General features: G+C 44.5%; 1 protein-coding gene across 4 annotated transcripts in view; it reads left to right on the forward strand.

Moving 5' to 3' along the window:
- The window catches only part of CBLB (Cbl proto-oncogene B), a 116,161-nt gene that overhangs the window by 60,133 nt on the left and 38,851 nt on the right, over window positions 1-17,177 (forward strand). For 3 of the 4 annotated variants that reach the window (XM_068168427.1, XM_068168426.1, XM_068168425.1), the window contains exons 5-8: window positions 8,832-8,988; window positions 11,949-12,070; window positions 13,486-13,623; window positions 16,100-16,187. In XM_068168427.1, coding sequence (XP_068024528.1) covers window positions 8,832-8,988; window positions 11,949-12,070; window positions 13,486-13,623; window positions 16,100-16,187 — 505 coding nt within the window. Of the gene's footprint in view, window positions 1-8,831; window positions 8,989-11,948; window positions 12,071-13,273; window positions 13,624-16,099; window positions 16,188-17,177 lie in introns of those variants that run through there. The other variant, XM_068168429.1, reaches the window with a different exon arrangement.

Consider the following 17,177-nt stretch of genomic DNA (forward strand, 5'->3'; position numbering starts at 1 on the left):
CCACATCTTTTACAATGGGTTTATTGTGACAAATTAGCTTGCAAATATTCTAGTATCTCTTCCTGGCAGCATCAAGGGTTTGGGTGTTGCAAAGAGCTGATAAAAATCTATTTTTAACCTGCTGACTTAATGATAGGCCCCCAGGAGTGAGTATCTTGGAATCTCCAACTCCAGGTAGGTGTGCAGAGCAGGGAAGGAGCACAGGGAGGAACTGGGATGTCTTTTGCTTGGTCTGCAACTCTCCAGGGCAAGCCTGGGCACCTCAGCTGTTAGCAAAAAGCAGTGTTGAGGTCACTCAGTGCTGCTGCTCAGGAGTAGAGCAGAACTACAAAGTGAGTTGTTCTGGATGTTGGCTTCTGGGTAAACTGTGGCACAAGAAAGAGTTCCCATGCAGTTTTATCTGGCTGGAAGGAGAGATTTGGAGCTATTAGATTAATTGGTTAGGGTTGGGTTTTTTCCAACATATTGTTGAATTCAAGAGGGGATTGGACATGGCACTTGGTGCCATGGTTTAGTCATGGGGTCTGTGGTGACAGGTTGGACTTGATGATCCTCGAGGTCTCATCCAACCTTGGTGATTCTGTGATGCTGATTCTGTAATTGGAAGTGAGTTTTGGCTGATCTTGTTTGTACAGTTAACCTGCTGATGTTTTTTAAGCCCTAGTTCCAGAAAGGAAACAAAACCTGTTACTTATACATTTTTCCCAAGTGTTCTGGATCATTCTGGGTTCAGAAGATGATAAGAAGGCTGGAGCACCTCCCCTTTAGGGACAGGCTGAGAGAGATAGAGCTCTGCAGCCTGGGGAAAAGAAGTCTTCCATGAGTCCTTACAGCAGCCTGCCAGTACCTGAAAGTGGCCTACAAGACAGCCAGAAAGGGACTTTCTACAAGTGATAGGATGAGAGGGAATGGATTGAAGCTTGAGGAGGGCAGATTTAGACTGGAGATTAGAAAGAAATTCTTACAATAAGGGCAGTGAGACACAGGAACAGGTTGCCTGGGAAGGTCATGGATGCCCTGTCCCTGGAGGTGTTCAAGGCCAGATTGGATGAGGCCTTGAGCAACCTGGTCTAATGGGAGGTGTCCCTGCCAATGGCAGCGGGTTGGAACTAGATGATCTTCAAGGTCCCTTCCAACCCAAAACCATTCTAATCCTGCTATGAAAGCAGTGAAATTGAGGTGGAGTGATTTTTGAATTTGTTCTGATCACAGAAGTCAAATTACTGGAGCAAGTGGTTTCAGTGGAGTGAATCTTCACCCCTGGTTTATCACTATAGTTGGGCTGGAGGAAATCAAAATTAAATGTACATCTAAGCAGTGGTGTTAAATGGAACTGTGAAATTGTGAGGCATGTAATCAGCAGTTACATTTGTTTACAGATGCTTCAGTAACCCCCAGTGGATTGTAAATATGCACATAAAGCATAATCTGATAGCTTCTTCATGATCTACATTTTGTCACTGTAGAGGGCTTGATGTTAATTTCTCCTGGTTTCTCACCCGTTGTAGTAGCATCCTACAGCTTTCCTGGCTTTCTGTTCTCAGCAAAGATGTGTGAAATAATACTGGGAGCATTCCTGAACTGAGGAGAGTGGGTGAGGTGACCTGAGAGGTCTGGATTGATGGAGTGAGGTCAGTTGCTTAAAGCTGAACAAGGCCAAGTGCTGGATGTGGCATGCGAGTCACAGCGACCCCATGAACGCTCCAGGCTTGGACCAGGAAACTGCCTGGCAGAAAATGAGCTGGGAGTGCTGGTTGACAAAACCACGTGTGCCAGCAGTGTGCTCAGGTGGCCAAGAAGGCCAAAAGCATCCTGGCCTGGATCAGCAATAGTGTGGCCAGCAGGAGTAGGAAAGTGCCTGTGCCCCTGTACTGGGCACTGATGGGGCCACTCCTTGAATACCAGGTTCACTTTTGGCCCCCTCACTCCAAAAACATTTTGATGCTGGAGTGTGTCCAGAGAAAGGCAACAAAGCTGGTGTGTGGAGTCTAGAGAACAAATCTTGTGAGAGCTTGTTTAGTCAGGAGAGGAGGAGGCTGAGGGGAGACCTCATTGCTCTCTACAACTCCCTGAAAGATGCTGAGATGATGAGAGTTGAACTCTTCTCCCTAGTATCAGATGAACAAGAGGAAATGGCCTGGACTTGTGCTGGGGGAAGTTTAAGCTTGGAGATTAGGAACAATTTCTTTGCTGCAAGAGTGGTCAGGCATTGGAGCAGGCTGCCCAGGGAGGTGGTGGAGTCTGGAGGTGTTCAGGGTGTTAGGAAAAAAATGTGGCTATTGATTTCTCAGTGTCAGTTAAACAGGGCATTTTAGATTCATTGCCTGAATTTTTTGTGCTTGTGGTTCTACTGTGGTCAGTGCTTTTTGTCTTAGGGTAGAACAGACATGGCCTCCGTGGCTTGGGTTCGGAGAAGAAGCAGTAAGCCAGGCAGACCACAAAGCACAATGTAACTTGAATACATTTGCTGTCAGAAGGTGAGGCCTCAGGTATATTTCTTCACTGAAAAGTGGTTGGGCTTTGGAATAGGTGGTGGAGTCACCATCCCTGGAGGTGTTCAAGAAACATGTGAATATGGCACTTCAGGACATGGTTTAATGACCATGATAGTGCTAGACTGATGGTTGGACTCAGTGATCTTGAAGGTCTTTTCCAACCCAAACAATTCTATGATTCTGTGACCCAGATGTAACTTCTTGTTGATCCCCTTAATTTATTACTTTATTTCTTCTTGCCAATGATAATGCCCAATTGCTGTTGCCTGAATAAGGACTGGGGAGGTGGTCATGGCCCAGAGAGCTTAAGTACAAAGGGAAGAACTCACTCTCTACAGCTACCTGAAAGGAGGTTGTAGTCAGGTGGGTGTTGGTCTCTTCTAATAAGAAGTGATGGGAAGAAGTGGTCTCAAGTTGCACCAGGGGGAGTTTAGATGGGATATTGTAAGGAACTTCTTCACTGAAAGGCTTCTTGAACTGTGGAATGGACTCCCCAGGAGGGAGACCTCCCCATCCCTGGAGGACCTTATAAGATACTGAGATGTGATGGTAGAGTAGAGTAGAGTAGAGTAGAGTAGGAGTAGACCAGACATGGTTGGAAGAGACCTTCAAGATCACTGAGTCCAACCTATCATCCAACACCACCTAATCAACTAAACCATGCAGCCAAGCACCCTATCAAGTCTCCTCCTGAACACCTCCAATGATGGTCACTCCACCACCTCCCTGGGCAGCACATTCCAGTGTTGATGGATGTGGCCTCTCACTTCAAACTGAACCAGCAGTCTTAAGAAAATGATTTGCTCAGTGATGATAAACCAAAAATCCCCTCTGTTCACTTCAGACTTGCAAAGAATGTTGTTTCTGGGTCGGTATTTGCTGGAATGTTTTTGAGTTTACTCTGGATGCAGTAAATGCCCTTTTCATGCTGTGTTTGCTGGCAGCATTTGCAGACAAAAATGCTCACTGTTAAGTCTTAAGTTACACAGGTGCATGTTTACCTTCCTAGACATACTTGTGGTCTGCTCTGGTTCAAATGGGAGCAGTGTCACTTGGGCATTCCAGCGTCACTGCACCTCTGCAGGTCTGCTGAAACGCTCCACGCTGCACGCTCAGAAAATATTTCCTTCCTCCCCAAGTTTATTTTCATGGCTTTGGTGTTTTAATAATGCAGCAACATCCAGGGACTTAAAGAAAATCCTGCGTGCACATGATCAGGGCAGGAGGGAGGGGAGGACCTCAGTTCCTCTGCTAAATTGCTTAGAAATGACATGCTGGATCCTAATCCTTCTCCTTTAGGCACCTGGAAGTTGTGTGGGTGGTGATTAAGATGCTGTCTTTGAAATTAGAGAATCACAGCATCACAGGATGCCAGGTTGGAAGGGACTCCAAGGATCATTTAGTCCTAGATCATTTCTAGGTGACAGTGTAATTGAAATTTGATGTCCCATCAAGCCTTGTCAAGCTGAGTATTGAAACTGTCCAATGTAGAGGAATCTGCTGCTTCCCTTGTTAGATGACTCCAATGTCCAGCTGTTCTCATGGGGAAGTATTTTCTTCTTGAATCCAATCAGAATCCTCCCCAGCAATAACTTGTCCCCATCACCCCTTGTCTTTTCCATTATGATTCCTTGTAAAAAGGGAGTCTCTGTCCTCCTGGTAGCCACTCTTGAAGGATTGGTCCATGGTAATAATGTCTCCCTTAAGCCTCCTCATCTCAAGGCTAAACAAACCCAGATGTCACATCACATCTCCCTGCTGAACTGTAGCAGAGCTGACTACCTCATCTCCTCCTAGACAAGGATCCATAGGTCAGCCTAATAGCATGAGGCATGTTCAGAGCACCTGCCAGTCTCTACTGCAGTCTGTCATTAGGGCATGATGATATGAATATTGCAAGGACAAAGATCACTGAAAATGTTGATAAGAGATAGCTTCTGTGGTTCAGGACCTGAACACTGCAGGAGCTATTTCATTACAAACAGGATCCTAATCTTTTCCTTCTCTTTCTTTTTGTAAAGGCACTATTGTTTATCTGTTTAAATATATAAACATATTGAAACAACAATCCAAGCATGTCACTAACTAGGACCAGTCCCAGCCTCAGTCTTGGTTTGATGGCTCACATTTTCTTCCCCCTCCCACTGCACCTGCCACCTCCCCAAACAATTCATAGTATCAGTCAGGGTTGGAAAGGACCACAAGGATCATCTAGTTCCAACCCCCCTGCCATCTGAATAATGAAGACCACCCTCCAAAGGCTGTGTATTCCCTGAAACACAGGAAAGCAGCAGCACTGAAGTGTGCATTCAAACAGAAGGCGAGAACTGGGGTGGTTTAGTCTGGAGAAGAGGAGGAAAAACCTCATTGCTCTCTAAATGCTCTGAAAGGAGGCTGGAGCGAAGCAGAGTGAAGGCTCTTCTCCCTAATATCAGGTGCTAGAAGGAGAGGGAATGGCTGAAACTGTGCCAAGGGAGGTTTAGGTTGGTAATTAGGAAAACTTTCTTTCCTACAAGAGTGGTCAGGCATTGGAACAGGCTGCCCAAGGTAGATGGTGTAGTTGCCATCCCCTAGAGGTGTTCAAGAAACATGTGGACGTGGCATTTTGGGACGTGGTTTCATGGCTATGGTGGTGTTGAACTCCATGATCTTAGATGTGTTTTCCAACCTTAATGATTCTGTGATTGGAGTTCAGTTTTTCTGACTGTTTTGTTATGTTCCTGTATTTTGATTGCATCAGGCCCTCACTGTGTTTCCATGTGCAAACAAACCTCCTGCTTTAACTTGGAGGTTTGCATTGAGAAAGTCACCAGAGATGAAATGTGAATTCTAATAGATCTCAGCAGATACTTTCATCTGTGTATGAAAAACAGGAAACCACAAAGAGCTGAAGAAAGATACCACATCAGATGCCATTTAAGAAAGAATGCACATCAAATTTTGATTATGGTGAAGAGAGAATGAAACACTGCACTGAGTTCAGGGGACTAAGCTGGCAAATGTCAGTGCTCCCCCGGTGTTACAGCTGTCTTAATCCAAGTGCCTGCTGCTTATGGAGTCCCTGAAAGGTTTTCTGATTGGTGCTGTACACCACTGTGAATGGTTACAGCGCTGGGATCACACTGACATGTGGTTAGAGAAGTTTGGTTTGCTGGTTGTTGTTTTTTATGTTGGTCGAGTTTGGGAGTTTTTAGTTTGGGGAGGAGGGGTGTGAGAGGAGGTTGAGGGGGTTTGGGGTGCATTTAGGTATCACAGTATAACTAAGGTTGGAAGAGACCTCGAGGATCATCGAGTCCAACCTATCAACACAGACCCCATGACTAGACCATGGCACCAAGTGCCATGTCCAATCCCCTGCAGGGATGGTGACTCCACCACCTCCCCGGGCAGCACATTCCACGACTCGCTCGGTGAAGAACTTTCTCCTCACCTCGAGTCTAAACCTCCCCTGGCACAGCTTGAGACTGTGTTTGTTTTGCTGGTTTATTGTGTTTCACAGAATCTCAGAGTGGTAGGGGTTGGAGGGGACCTCCAGAACAGATTAGGAGTGACCTGCAGGAAAGCAGCTCTGTGGACAAGGAGCTGGGAGTGCTGGTGGAGAAGAAGTTGCCTGTTATCCAGCATTGAGCCCTCAGAGCCAGAAAAGCTTGTTGTCTCTTGGGGTGCATAAAGAGGTGGAGGCAGGTTATCCTCCCACTCTGTTCTGCCCTGATGAGGCCACACCTGGAGCTTGTGTTCAGATCTGGGCTCCCCAGTTCAAAAGAGACAGGGAAGTGCTGGAGGGAGACCATAGGAGGCATCTACAAAGATGCTGAGGGAAGTGTTGACCCTTACAAAAACCAGGCAATGTGAACTAATCAAAACTGCAAGAAATACTGATGCATTTGAGAAGCCTGTGTCTTTTGTGATGCTTGCAGTTGTTAACCAAATATTATTCTGAATATCCTGACAATATTTGTGTATTGTTAAACAGTCTCATGTTGGTTGTATTTGGATTCAACCAAGTGTTCTAACAGTATCACTTCACCTGCTCCCAGGGTGAGGTAGAATTGGGTTTTTTAAGAGATGGTGTTAGGGCTTTGTGAAATGTGGATTTAACCCTGATGATATGTGAAGAAGAATTGCTGCTGTGCAGCAAATCTTTGTGGTTTTCAGAGTGCTAGCACAGAGCACTTCCAAGAGATCAGCGTCGTGGGAGATTCAAATACAAGCACTTGCTCGGTGAGGTTGGAGTGAGGTGGGAGTTGGTCTCTTCTCCCTAGGACTAGGTGGTAGGACGTGAGGAAATGTCCTGAAGTTGTGCCAGAGGAAGTTTAGGTTGGAGACCAGGAAAATTTCTTTCCTGCAAAAGTGGTCAGGCATTGGAACAGGCTGCCCAGAGAGGTGGTGGAGTCCCCATCCCTCAAAGTGTTCAAGAAAGATGAGTACATGGCACTCTGGGACGTGATTTAACAGCCATGGTGATGTTAGGTCAGTGGTTGGACTTGATGATCTTAGAGGTCTTTTTCCACAGACACAATTGTGTGATTGGATTATTCTGTTATCTCCAAGTGAGCAGATAGAAGTTGAATTGAACAGTACACAGCTTTGTGTTAGAGAGGATGATTTTTATCTCTTTCTCTTCTGGTTTCCCACCTTCTCCCACCTTCACTACTGCCTGAAAATCCTCCCTGTCCTGCAAGTGTGTGTGAAGGTGAAGATCTGAGATGATGTGTGTTTGAATCTTCATAACTATTGTTCCTGGGAAGGAGCAGCTCCATGCACCAGTATAGAGTGGGGATGGACCTGCTGGAGAGCAGTGAAGGCAAAAGGGACCTAGGGGTCCTGGTGGATGGAAGGTTGACCATGAGCCAGCAATGTGCTCTTGTAGCCAAGAAGGCCAATGCCATTCTGGTGTGGATTAGAAGGGGTGTGACCAGTAGGTCGAGAGAGGTTCTCCTCCCCCTCTACTCTGCACTGGTGAGGCTGCATCTGGAATATTGTGTCCAGTTCTGGGCCCCTCTGTTGAAGAAAGGCAGCGAGCTGCTTGAGAGAGTCCAGTGCAGAGCCACAAGGATGATTAAGGGAGTGGAACATCTTCTGTGTGAGGAGAGACTGGGGGAGCTGAGGGCTCTTTAGCTGAGAGGAGACTGAGAGGTGACCTCATCAATGTTTATAAATATGTGAAGGGTGAGTCCCAAGAGGATGGAGCCAGGCTCTGCTGGGTGTTGCCCAGTGCCAGGACAAGGGGCAATAGGTGGAAGTTGAGGCATAGGAAGTTTCACATAAATATGAGGAAATTTTTTTTCCCTGTGAGGGTGACAGAGGCCTGGAACAGGCTGCCCAGGGAGGTGGTGGAGTCTCCCTCTCTGGAGATACTCAAAGCTCGCCTGGATGCGTTCCTGTGTGATCTGGTGTAGGTGATCTTGCTCTGGCAGGGGGGTTGGACTGGATGATCTTTCGAGGTCCCTTTCAGCCTCTGAAATTCTGTGATTCTGTGAACTGTCCTGGGCTCCAGCAGGCTGTGAACCATTATCAATGGTATCTCGTTGATTGCTATCACATAGCTTGACCAGTGTTCGTGAGCTTTAGCTAGAAATAGGTCATCACAGTACATGCTAAGTTGATGCTTATCATTCTGAGAAGAGTCTGAATAAAGAAGTTCTTTGCCAAGCACAGGTCTGGTCCTTTACCTTGCCTTTGAGAAGGTGTTAGGTTGGTTGCTATGCCTGCTTGGTAGGATATTTCCATTTCTGTGGTCTTTCTCTTTTCCCCTTAAGGAAGCTTCAGTGTTGATTGTTGTAAAATAAATGGCACTTTGCTTGACTGTCATTAAAGAGAGGTAACTTAATGAAGGGTGGCTGTAGCCAGGAGGGGGTTGGTCTCTTCTCCCAGGCAACCAGCACCAGAACAAGAGGATGCAGTCTCAAGCTGTGCCAGGGGAAGTTTAGGCTGGAGGTGAGGAGAAAGTTCTTCACAGAGAGAGTTGTTAGCTGTTAGAATATGCTGCCCAGGGAGGTGGTGGAGTCACCATCCCTGGAGGTGTTCAAAAAGGGAATTGATGTGGCACTTGGTGCCATGGTTTAGTCATGAGGTGTTGGGTGACAGGTTGGACTTGATGATCTTTGAGGTCTCTTCCAACCTTGGTGATTCTGTGTGTGTGTGTGTAAAAAAAAGTTCTTTCATTTACTTATGCTGCTTTCAAAAGCCTTGATGTTTGGAAATGACTTATTTTTGTCTTTAGAGAACTCAAATGAGTGGTCCACTTCTTCTGCAATGCCAGTCTGATGTCTCAACAAGGTGTCACATTTTACATCTGTGCTTTTATTAAATGTATTATTCCCTCCTCTCTCACAGAACTATAGTGCCGTGGAAAGTGTTCAGGCAGTGCCTTCATGAAGTTCATCAGATAAGCTCTGGTTTGGAAGCAATGGCTCTTAAATCCACTATTGACTTGACCTGCAATGACTACATCTCCATTTTTGAGTTTGATATCTTCACTAGATTATTTCAGGTAAGATTTGAATATTTAGATGCTTCTATGAGTTTGAGAGGCTTCATGCCCTGAGGCAAGCACCTGTGGGGCAAGGAAGCAGGTGGGTTTGGGAATCAGTTCTAGGAATAGAATGAAACACTGAAGTTAAGTCCTTCACTTTTTATGTGAAGGACTCTTCTTGTGAAGCCCTTCAGAGATGTTTAGGGAATCGACACCTGTGTCTGAAAAACTCAGGGTATCCAGCACCACCTGCTTCATTTCCACATGTGTTTGGTATGATTAGCAGATCTTTGTGGCTGCTGCTTGCTTGTGTTTCACTATTCCTAAGTGCCTTCCTGAAAATGTAGTCTGAGTTTTACTGCTGGGACTGCTAAACCCATGAGGAAAGTTGTCTATGACTTTTCAGGCTGATTGTAGACCTGACTCTTTATTGACATATATTTGCCTTTAATGCTTTGCTGTTTGTTCACAGCAAGGAACTTTTCTGGGGGAAGTAGCATTAACTGTATTATTGTTCATAGGTAATATTTACCTGAAATAAGGCTGTGTGTGTGTTACATGCCTCTGTTAATCCTGTGTCCCACCTACAGGGCATTCTTGAAGTATTTCAGTTGATGGCTTGCATCCCTATTAGCTGTAGCCATTCTGGATTTGCCAATGGCTGTTTCTTTTGTCTGTAGGAATCTTTGAGCTGTACAACCACTTGTTTGATCCTTTACTTTCTTTGCCCCACACAGGAATAAACTGATGCACAGCCTCAAGTCGCACCAGGGTTCAGATTGGGTATTACCTGAAAGGCACCTACAAGAAGTCTGGGGAGGGGCTGTTTAGAAGGGCTTGTAGTGATAGGATGAGGGGCAATGGTTTCAAACTAAGAGGAGGACATTAGGAAGTGGCTCTTAATTGTGAGGGGTGGTGAGACACTAGAATGGGTTTCCTAGGGAGGCTGTGGATGCCTCATCTCTCATCCCTCCTGACAGCATGGGGCTTGGAACTAGATTATCTTGAAGGTCCCTTCCAACTCAAGCTATTCTGTGACTTATTTTCCATGCTCTGTAAGCCAGTGTCTGTTTGCATTAGTTTCTTGGTGAGGCCATTGCCGCTTGGATTCGTACCTGTGCTTTGTGCTAGAAAGAGTGGATTAGCAGCACTGAGACATGGAAGGAGAGAAGACTGGTTAGGATTAACTTTTAGTTTGACAAAGCAGCAGAGAGAGATTTTGGCCAAACACCTTACCAACTGGTGCAATACCTGTGTAGCTGCTGAAGTGAACTTGCACTGAACTTGGTCTGAAAAGCTCTCCCGGAGGTTATGTTTTACTTCTAGGTTTTAAACAGCTTCTGTAACTATATGCACAAACACCCACAGAGAGAAAATCCCAGTTGCTGCAGTAATCAAAACACTCATTTGACAAGTGTGGGTTGTGTTACAGAGAAGCTACATGTCCAATGATGCTTATTTACAGCAGAAAGAATAACTACGTTAGCTGGAGGTCCTGCAAAAGTGACGTTGCTCCCCCTGCCTTCCCACTCGATGCATGCCCATCTTCCAGTGCTGTGTTATTCCTCTTATGAAGAAAGACTGAGAGGCCTGGGGCTCCTTAGTGTTGAGAAGACTGACAGAGGCTCTTACTAATGTCTATAAAGATCTGAGGGGTGGGTGTCAAGATGAAGGTGCAAGTCTCTGTCCAGTAATAGGACAAAGACCAAAGGGTGTGTAAGGTAGAACACAGGAAGTTCCACTTCAACATGAGGAGAAACCTTTTGGCTATGAAGGTGATGGTTGCCCAAAGAGGTTGTAGAGTCTGCTTCTCTGGAGACTTGCCAAACCCTCCTGGACACATTTCTGTGTGGCCTGCCCTAGGAGATCCTGCTTTGGCAGGGCGATAGGACAGGATGATCTCCAGAAGTCCCATCGAACCCCTAACATTCTGTGATTCTTTGCCCAGAGGTGAAAGTAGCACAGCACAATACCTAGATGCTTTGCAGAGAAAGTGTACACATGTTTTCCTGTTTAACATTTCTGGTTTTGCAATGCCCTGTTTGTGTGCAAATGTCAAGCTCTGACTTCTTGCCCTTTGATGTTTCGGTCGCACTGTCACATCATTTTCTAGGCACAGCATTAGTGTGACATTCTGTAGATAGTCAAGGTCAAGAGAGATGATTCTGCCTCTCTACTCTACGCTAGGTGTGACCCCACCTAGAGTTCTGTGTCCAGCTCTGGTGCCCCTAACACAGGAAAGACTTGGAACCATTGGAGAGGATCCAGGGGAGCACCACAAAGACGATCAGGGGGTTGGAGCAGCTCTGCTATGAGGACCTGCTGAGGGTCTGTTGAGCCTGGAGAAGAGAATGCTCTGGGGAGACCTTATAGCAGCCTTCCAGTGTCTGAAGGAGGCTACAGAAGAGCTGTGGAGGGACTTTGCACAAGGACATGTAGGGATAGGACAAAGGGCAATGGTTTTAAATTAGAGCAGGGTAAGTTTAAACTGCACATTAGGAAGAGTTCTTTACTTTGTGGGTGGTGAGACACTGGACCAGGTTGCCCAGAGAAGTTGTGTTTGAGGTCTGATCCCTGAAAGTGTTCTTTAAGGTCCCATACTCTCCACCTTCTAACTAAATATGATGTTTAATATTCCAGGTTACTGCAAGTAGGAGATGCCTTAAAGTCAGGGTCTTTAGAGCCTTAATAAGGTAATTTACACTGAACAATAATGTTCAATAATACACTGTACAATAATGTTCACTGAACAATTTCTTGGAAAGAACCCTTGTAAGAAAGTTGGGTGTGTAGGATCATCTTCTATACTATTTAGACCTTCACCAAAAGTTCTGGTTTTCAGCTGAATCTAAACCACTGTAGGGCTCTCAGACAAATAGAGTTTTATCAGAAACATGTACCTGCATGGCTGCATCTGTTTAATTGCTTGTTAAGTCTCTTTTCTTTCTCTCTTTTGCTCTCTTTCTTTTCTTTTTTAGCCCTGGGGTTCAATCTTAAGGAACTGGAACTTCTTAGCTGTAACACATCCTGGATATATGGCATTCCTGACGTACGATGAAGTGAAAGCAAGGTTGCAGAAGTACAGCACAAAGCCTGGGAGGTGAGAGGTTCTCCTGATGGTTGCTTGCCAGATAAAACCTGCTCTCTCAAAAGCTTCAGATGACACTAAATTTGGTGGGAGTGTTGATCTGCTGGAGGGTAGGGAGGCTCTGCAAAGTAATCTGGTCAGTCTGGGTGGATGGGCTGAGGTCAGCTGTATGGGGTTTAACAAAGCCAAGTGCTGGGTCTCGCACTTGGGTCACAGCAAACCCAAGCAATGGTCCAGGCTTAGGGCAGAGTCACAGAATGCATCTTGTTGGAAGGAACCCTCAAAGGTCATCTTTGTGAACAGGGACATCTACAACTAGACCAGGTTGCTCAGGGCCCCATCAAGTTTGGTCTTGAATGTCTCCAGGGATGAGGCCTCCACCACATTTCTGAGCAGCCTGTTCCAGTATTTCACTACTGTCACTGTGAAGAACTTCCATCTAATGTCCAACCTAAATGTACCCTGCTCTGGTTTCAAACCATTGCCCCTCATCCTGTCACCACAAGCCCTTCTAAACAGTCCTTCCCCAGCCTTCCTGCAGGTCCCCTTCAGATACTGAAATGTACCTACAAGGTCTCCCTGGAGCCTTCACTTCTCCAGGCTAAACAGCCACAACTCTCTCAGCCAATTCGCATAAGAGCTTTGTTACAGCCCTCTGATCATCTTTTTGGCTCTCCTCAGGTCCATGTCCCTCTTGTATTGGAGGGCCCCATAGCTGGACACAGCAGTCCAGGGGAGGTCTCACCAGAGCAGAACAGAGTGGCAGAATCACTTCTGTTGACCTGCTGGCCACACTTCTGATGCAGCCCAGGATACCCTTTGTCTCCTGGGCTGCAAGTGTTCATTTTCTTCTGATTATGATTCTGTGATGATAAAAGAGAAGTAACAGAGAGATTATCTGTAGTTATGACATGTAGTTGCCTTTATGATCCCTGTAAATAGAGAGTTAGTTTTAAGATCACTTTCTATTGCATATTAGTGGATGACTTTGAATTGCATAGGTGAAATCCAGGAGTATGAAAGAGAAGACATGAAATGAAATAGCTTCTTCAGTTTGTCTGAAACATCCTGGAAATGGCAAGATTCTCTTAAATGAATATTTCTTGCTTCAGTTCAATATTTACCCTATTGAAGGCTGTGAGAGCTATTCCAAACTCCAGGGAGGTGAGGTGGGGTGGGGTGGGATGGGATGGGATGGGATGGAATGGAATGGAATGGAATGGAATGGAATGGAATGGAATGGAATGGAATAGAATAGAATAGAATAGAATAGAATAGAATAGAATAGAATAGAATAGAATAGAATAGAATAGAATAGAATAGAATAGAATAGAATAGAATAGAATAGAATAGAATAGAATAGACTTTAAAGAGTTTTGCCCAACTCTGCTCAGCCCTGACTTTTTATTCATCCTGTTTTTATCAAGCTACATTTTCAGACTGAGCTGCACTCGTTTGGGACAGTGGGCCATTGGATATGTGACTGGTGATGGGAACATACTGCAGACCATACCTCACAATAAGCCTTTGTTTCAAGCTTTGATCGATGGCAGCCGGGAAGGATTGTAAGTACAAATTCCTGTAGTCACCACAGATGTGACACTCTGGTTTCCTTGTTCTTTAAATGCTTATGTGGGTAGTTGTTAAAAGGTCTTTGAAGCAGAAACTCTGGATATGGTGTCTGGGATTTCTTTGGAGTTGAAGGACCTATCCCTGTCATTCATTCATTCAAAAAACACTTGTCTCCAGGTAACTCCATTAACCAAAGTTAACACAGGTAAACCACAGCCATATCTCATAGCAGAGGCATTCAAAACAGATAATAAAGCTGGGCAGCTGTCACACTGATTCCTCAACACATCAGCACCACTGCCACTTCTTGCTGTAAGAGTCTCGAATGCACTTAAGCTTATTGAGCAATTACTCCTGCCAGTTACTCCTGTGTCTCACTCTGGACAATGATTTGAAAGCTGTGTAATTGGTTTTTTATATATTGTGGAGCCAGAACATTTGCCAGCTTCTAATAGTTTACTGAAAAGATTTGTAATTGTAAGAGAACAGAGCTTTGGAAGAAGTGGTGAATTTTTTTCTGGGTTGGCTGAAGTAACAGACAAATTCCTGGTGTCAGATTCTTTTCACTAAGATACATGTTTTGATCTAGCCACATGGTGATTATAATGGGGAGGGGAAAAAAAATAAGGAGAAACCCTTTACAGTCTTGGAGTTTTTCTCAGTCCAGTAATTTTGTTTTCCAAATGTGAGGATTCCATGCTGGTAATAAAAAAAAACCCACACTTAGAATAATAGTGTTTCCATTTGAGGAAAACTGGGAAAAACCCCACAAAACTACAAAAACTGGAGCTGGGAATTGGATCTGTTCATCCTGGAGAAGAGAAAGTCTGGGGAGACCTTAGAGTGGCTTTCCAGTACCTGATGGAGACTACAGGAAAGCAGTGGAGGGACTTTTTACAAAGGCCTGTAGTGATAGGATGAGAGGCAATAGCTTTGAGCTGGAAGAGGGAAGATTTAGACTGGGTATTAATAAGAAATTCTTGACGGTGTGGGTGGTGAGACACTGGAACAGGTTGCCCAGGGAGGTGGTGGATGTCCCCTTCCTGGAGGTGTTCAAAGCCAGGCTGGATGGGGCCTTGAGCAACCTGGTCTAGTGGAAGCTGTCCCTGCCCATGACAGGGGGGTTGGAACTAGGTGATCTTTAAGGTCCCTTTCAACTCAAACCGTTCCATGAATCTATGATAGTCTTTAATGCAGAATGAAGTTTTTGTCCCCTACTTAAACACAACTTTCTCATGGTATGATTGAGCAGTATGTCTTTCAAGAACCTGTTGCCAAGTAACATAAATCTGAATATAGAGTAGCTTAGGGTCTCTGTGGTACCATTTAACCTGTTATTAAGTTCTCACAGGACTGGAAGGTCCCCATCTGCTCTTACTTAAATTCCAGTCTGCATTTTGGATTCTCAGTGCAGATTCTTGTAGTAACATTCACAGATTTATACATATCTTATATACAGAGATATACACATATATTATAGCACATAATATTTTATATATATAGAGAGAGATATCATAATACACACAGATACATATGTATATAATATGATCTATATCTCATTATACACACAGATACACACAAATGTGGGTTGCCATCTGTTCTGCTCCATTAATGTATAGATCATAAAATGATTTAGGTTGGAGTGGACCTTAAAGTTTCAACCTAGCTTCAACCTCCCTGCCTTCAGCAGGGACACCTCCCACTAGACCAGCTTGCTCAAGGCCTCATCCAGCCTGGCCAGTAGTCACCAGTTGTGATGCTTGCATTCAAGAGGTTATCAAGAACATAACCAAGTGTAAGTTCATTCTGAAGTGAAGATAGAGAACAATATTTTTGTGCTACCCCTAGAAATTTATCCAGGAATCAAAGCTCACATGTATTCTAGTGGTAGCTGTGCATCTCAACCTACTACAATGTGGAATCAGAATCTTTCCTGTAGTTTTATAAATGTCCCCTCCCTGAATATGTTCAAGGCTAGGTTGACTGAGAGAATAGAATAGAATAGAATAGAATAGAATAGAATAGAATAGAATAGAATAGAGAATAGAATAGAATAGAAATCAGGTTGGTCAGGCAGGACCTGCCCTTTCTAAATCCATGCTGGCTGGGCCTGATCCCTTGGCCATCCTGTAAGTGCTGTGTGGTTGCACTCAAGATGACCTGTTCCATAACCTTGAACAACCTGCTCTAGTGGAGGGTGTCCCTGCCAGTGCCAGGGAGTTTGAACTAAATGATCTTCAAGGTCCCTCCCAACCCAGACCATTTTCTGGATCTGTGAAGGTGTGTGTCAAAATGGATATGTAGCAATTCACTTGCACACAAAAGAGAAGAAAAACGGCTGAGGCAAGGTGGTGCGTTTTAGTTCATGTCTGCTGTAACTCATTCTGCTGCTTTGAAATGTCAGAGGTATTCTTTAGCTAATAAAGCTAGAGAAATGTGCTGATTTATAACAGTCTTCTTGTGATGCAGCTATCTGTTCCCAGATGGACGCAGTTATAATCCTGATTTGACAGGATTATGTGAACCCACACCACATGATCACATAAAAGTCACCCAGGTATGTGGCAGAGTTCCTTGTTTCATAATTTTCACTTGCCTGTGTGTCTCATCTCACAGTGAGAATAAGCTTTTATTAAAATGTGTGAAACTCATGAAGGAAAATATGTCATTGGTAGAAGGGCTTAGATGAAGAAGGGGATAATAATGCTTTAAACCCTGGAGCTGGTGGTGATGCAGACAGCGTGGTTTGTAAGGCTTTGTTTGTCCTGAGCCTCTTCCAAGTGAGAAATGTGTTAATGGTTATTAAAGATTTTCCTGATAGTGATGTTGCAGGTTTATTATGTGTCCCTGTGTTTCCTTGCTAATAGTGGTTGGGAATACAGAAATAACATCAACATGGGTTTGATGATTGAATAAGAATGGGACAGGAGACAGAAAGTAGAGTTCATGTATCACAAAGATGGCAATTTTAGGCTCTCTCTCTCTCTCTCTCTCTCTCCTTTCTTCTCTGTCTGTTGGGCAAATTAAAAGAGAGATAGGGCAAAGCAGCAGAAATAATGAAATGCCTGAAGGCAACTGGTTTGCAGGGAAAATTAGAATATGTAGATATTTTTGCAGTCATATTAAATGAAATGATAAATTAATGTGCAGGTGTTTGATACCCAGGTGATAGGTTGTAGCCACCACAATGCTTGATTTAAAATGGTACCGAAATTAACATTGGGAGGTTAAGGTCAAATGTGTAGAGCAATTTCCTGATAGAAGTGTAGAAACATAGGATAGAATTCAGTTGGAAAAGGCCTCTAAGATCATCAAGTCCAACCATCAGCCTACCACCACCACGGCCATTAAACCATGTCCCAGCATGCCTTGTTCACACGTTTCTTGAACACCTCCAGGCACGGTGATTGCAGCACCTCCCTGGGCAGCCTGTTCCAATGCCTCACCACCCTTTCAGGAAAGAAAATGTTCCTAATCTCCAGCCTAAACCTTCAGACTTCAGGATATGTTTAAGGAAAGTCATCAGACTAGATACAAGCCATGGAGT

Source organism: Melanerpes formicivorus, unplaced genomic scaffold, assembly GCF_026170545.1.
Source record: "Melanerpes formicivorus ecotype bairdi unplaced genomic scaffold, bMelFor1.0.p_v2 SCAF_138, whole genome shotgun sequence".
Classification (NCBI taxonomy): domain Eukaryota; kingdom Metazoa; phylum Chordata; class Aves; order Piciformes; family Picidae; genus Melanerpes; species Melanerpes formicivorus.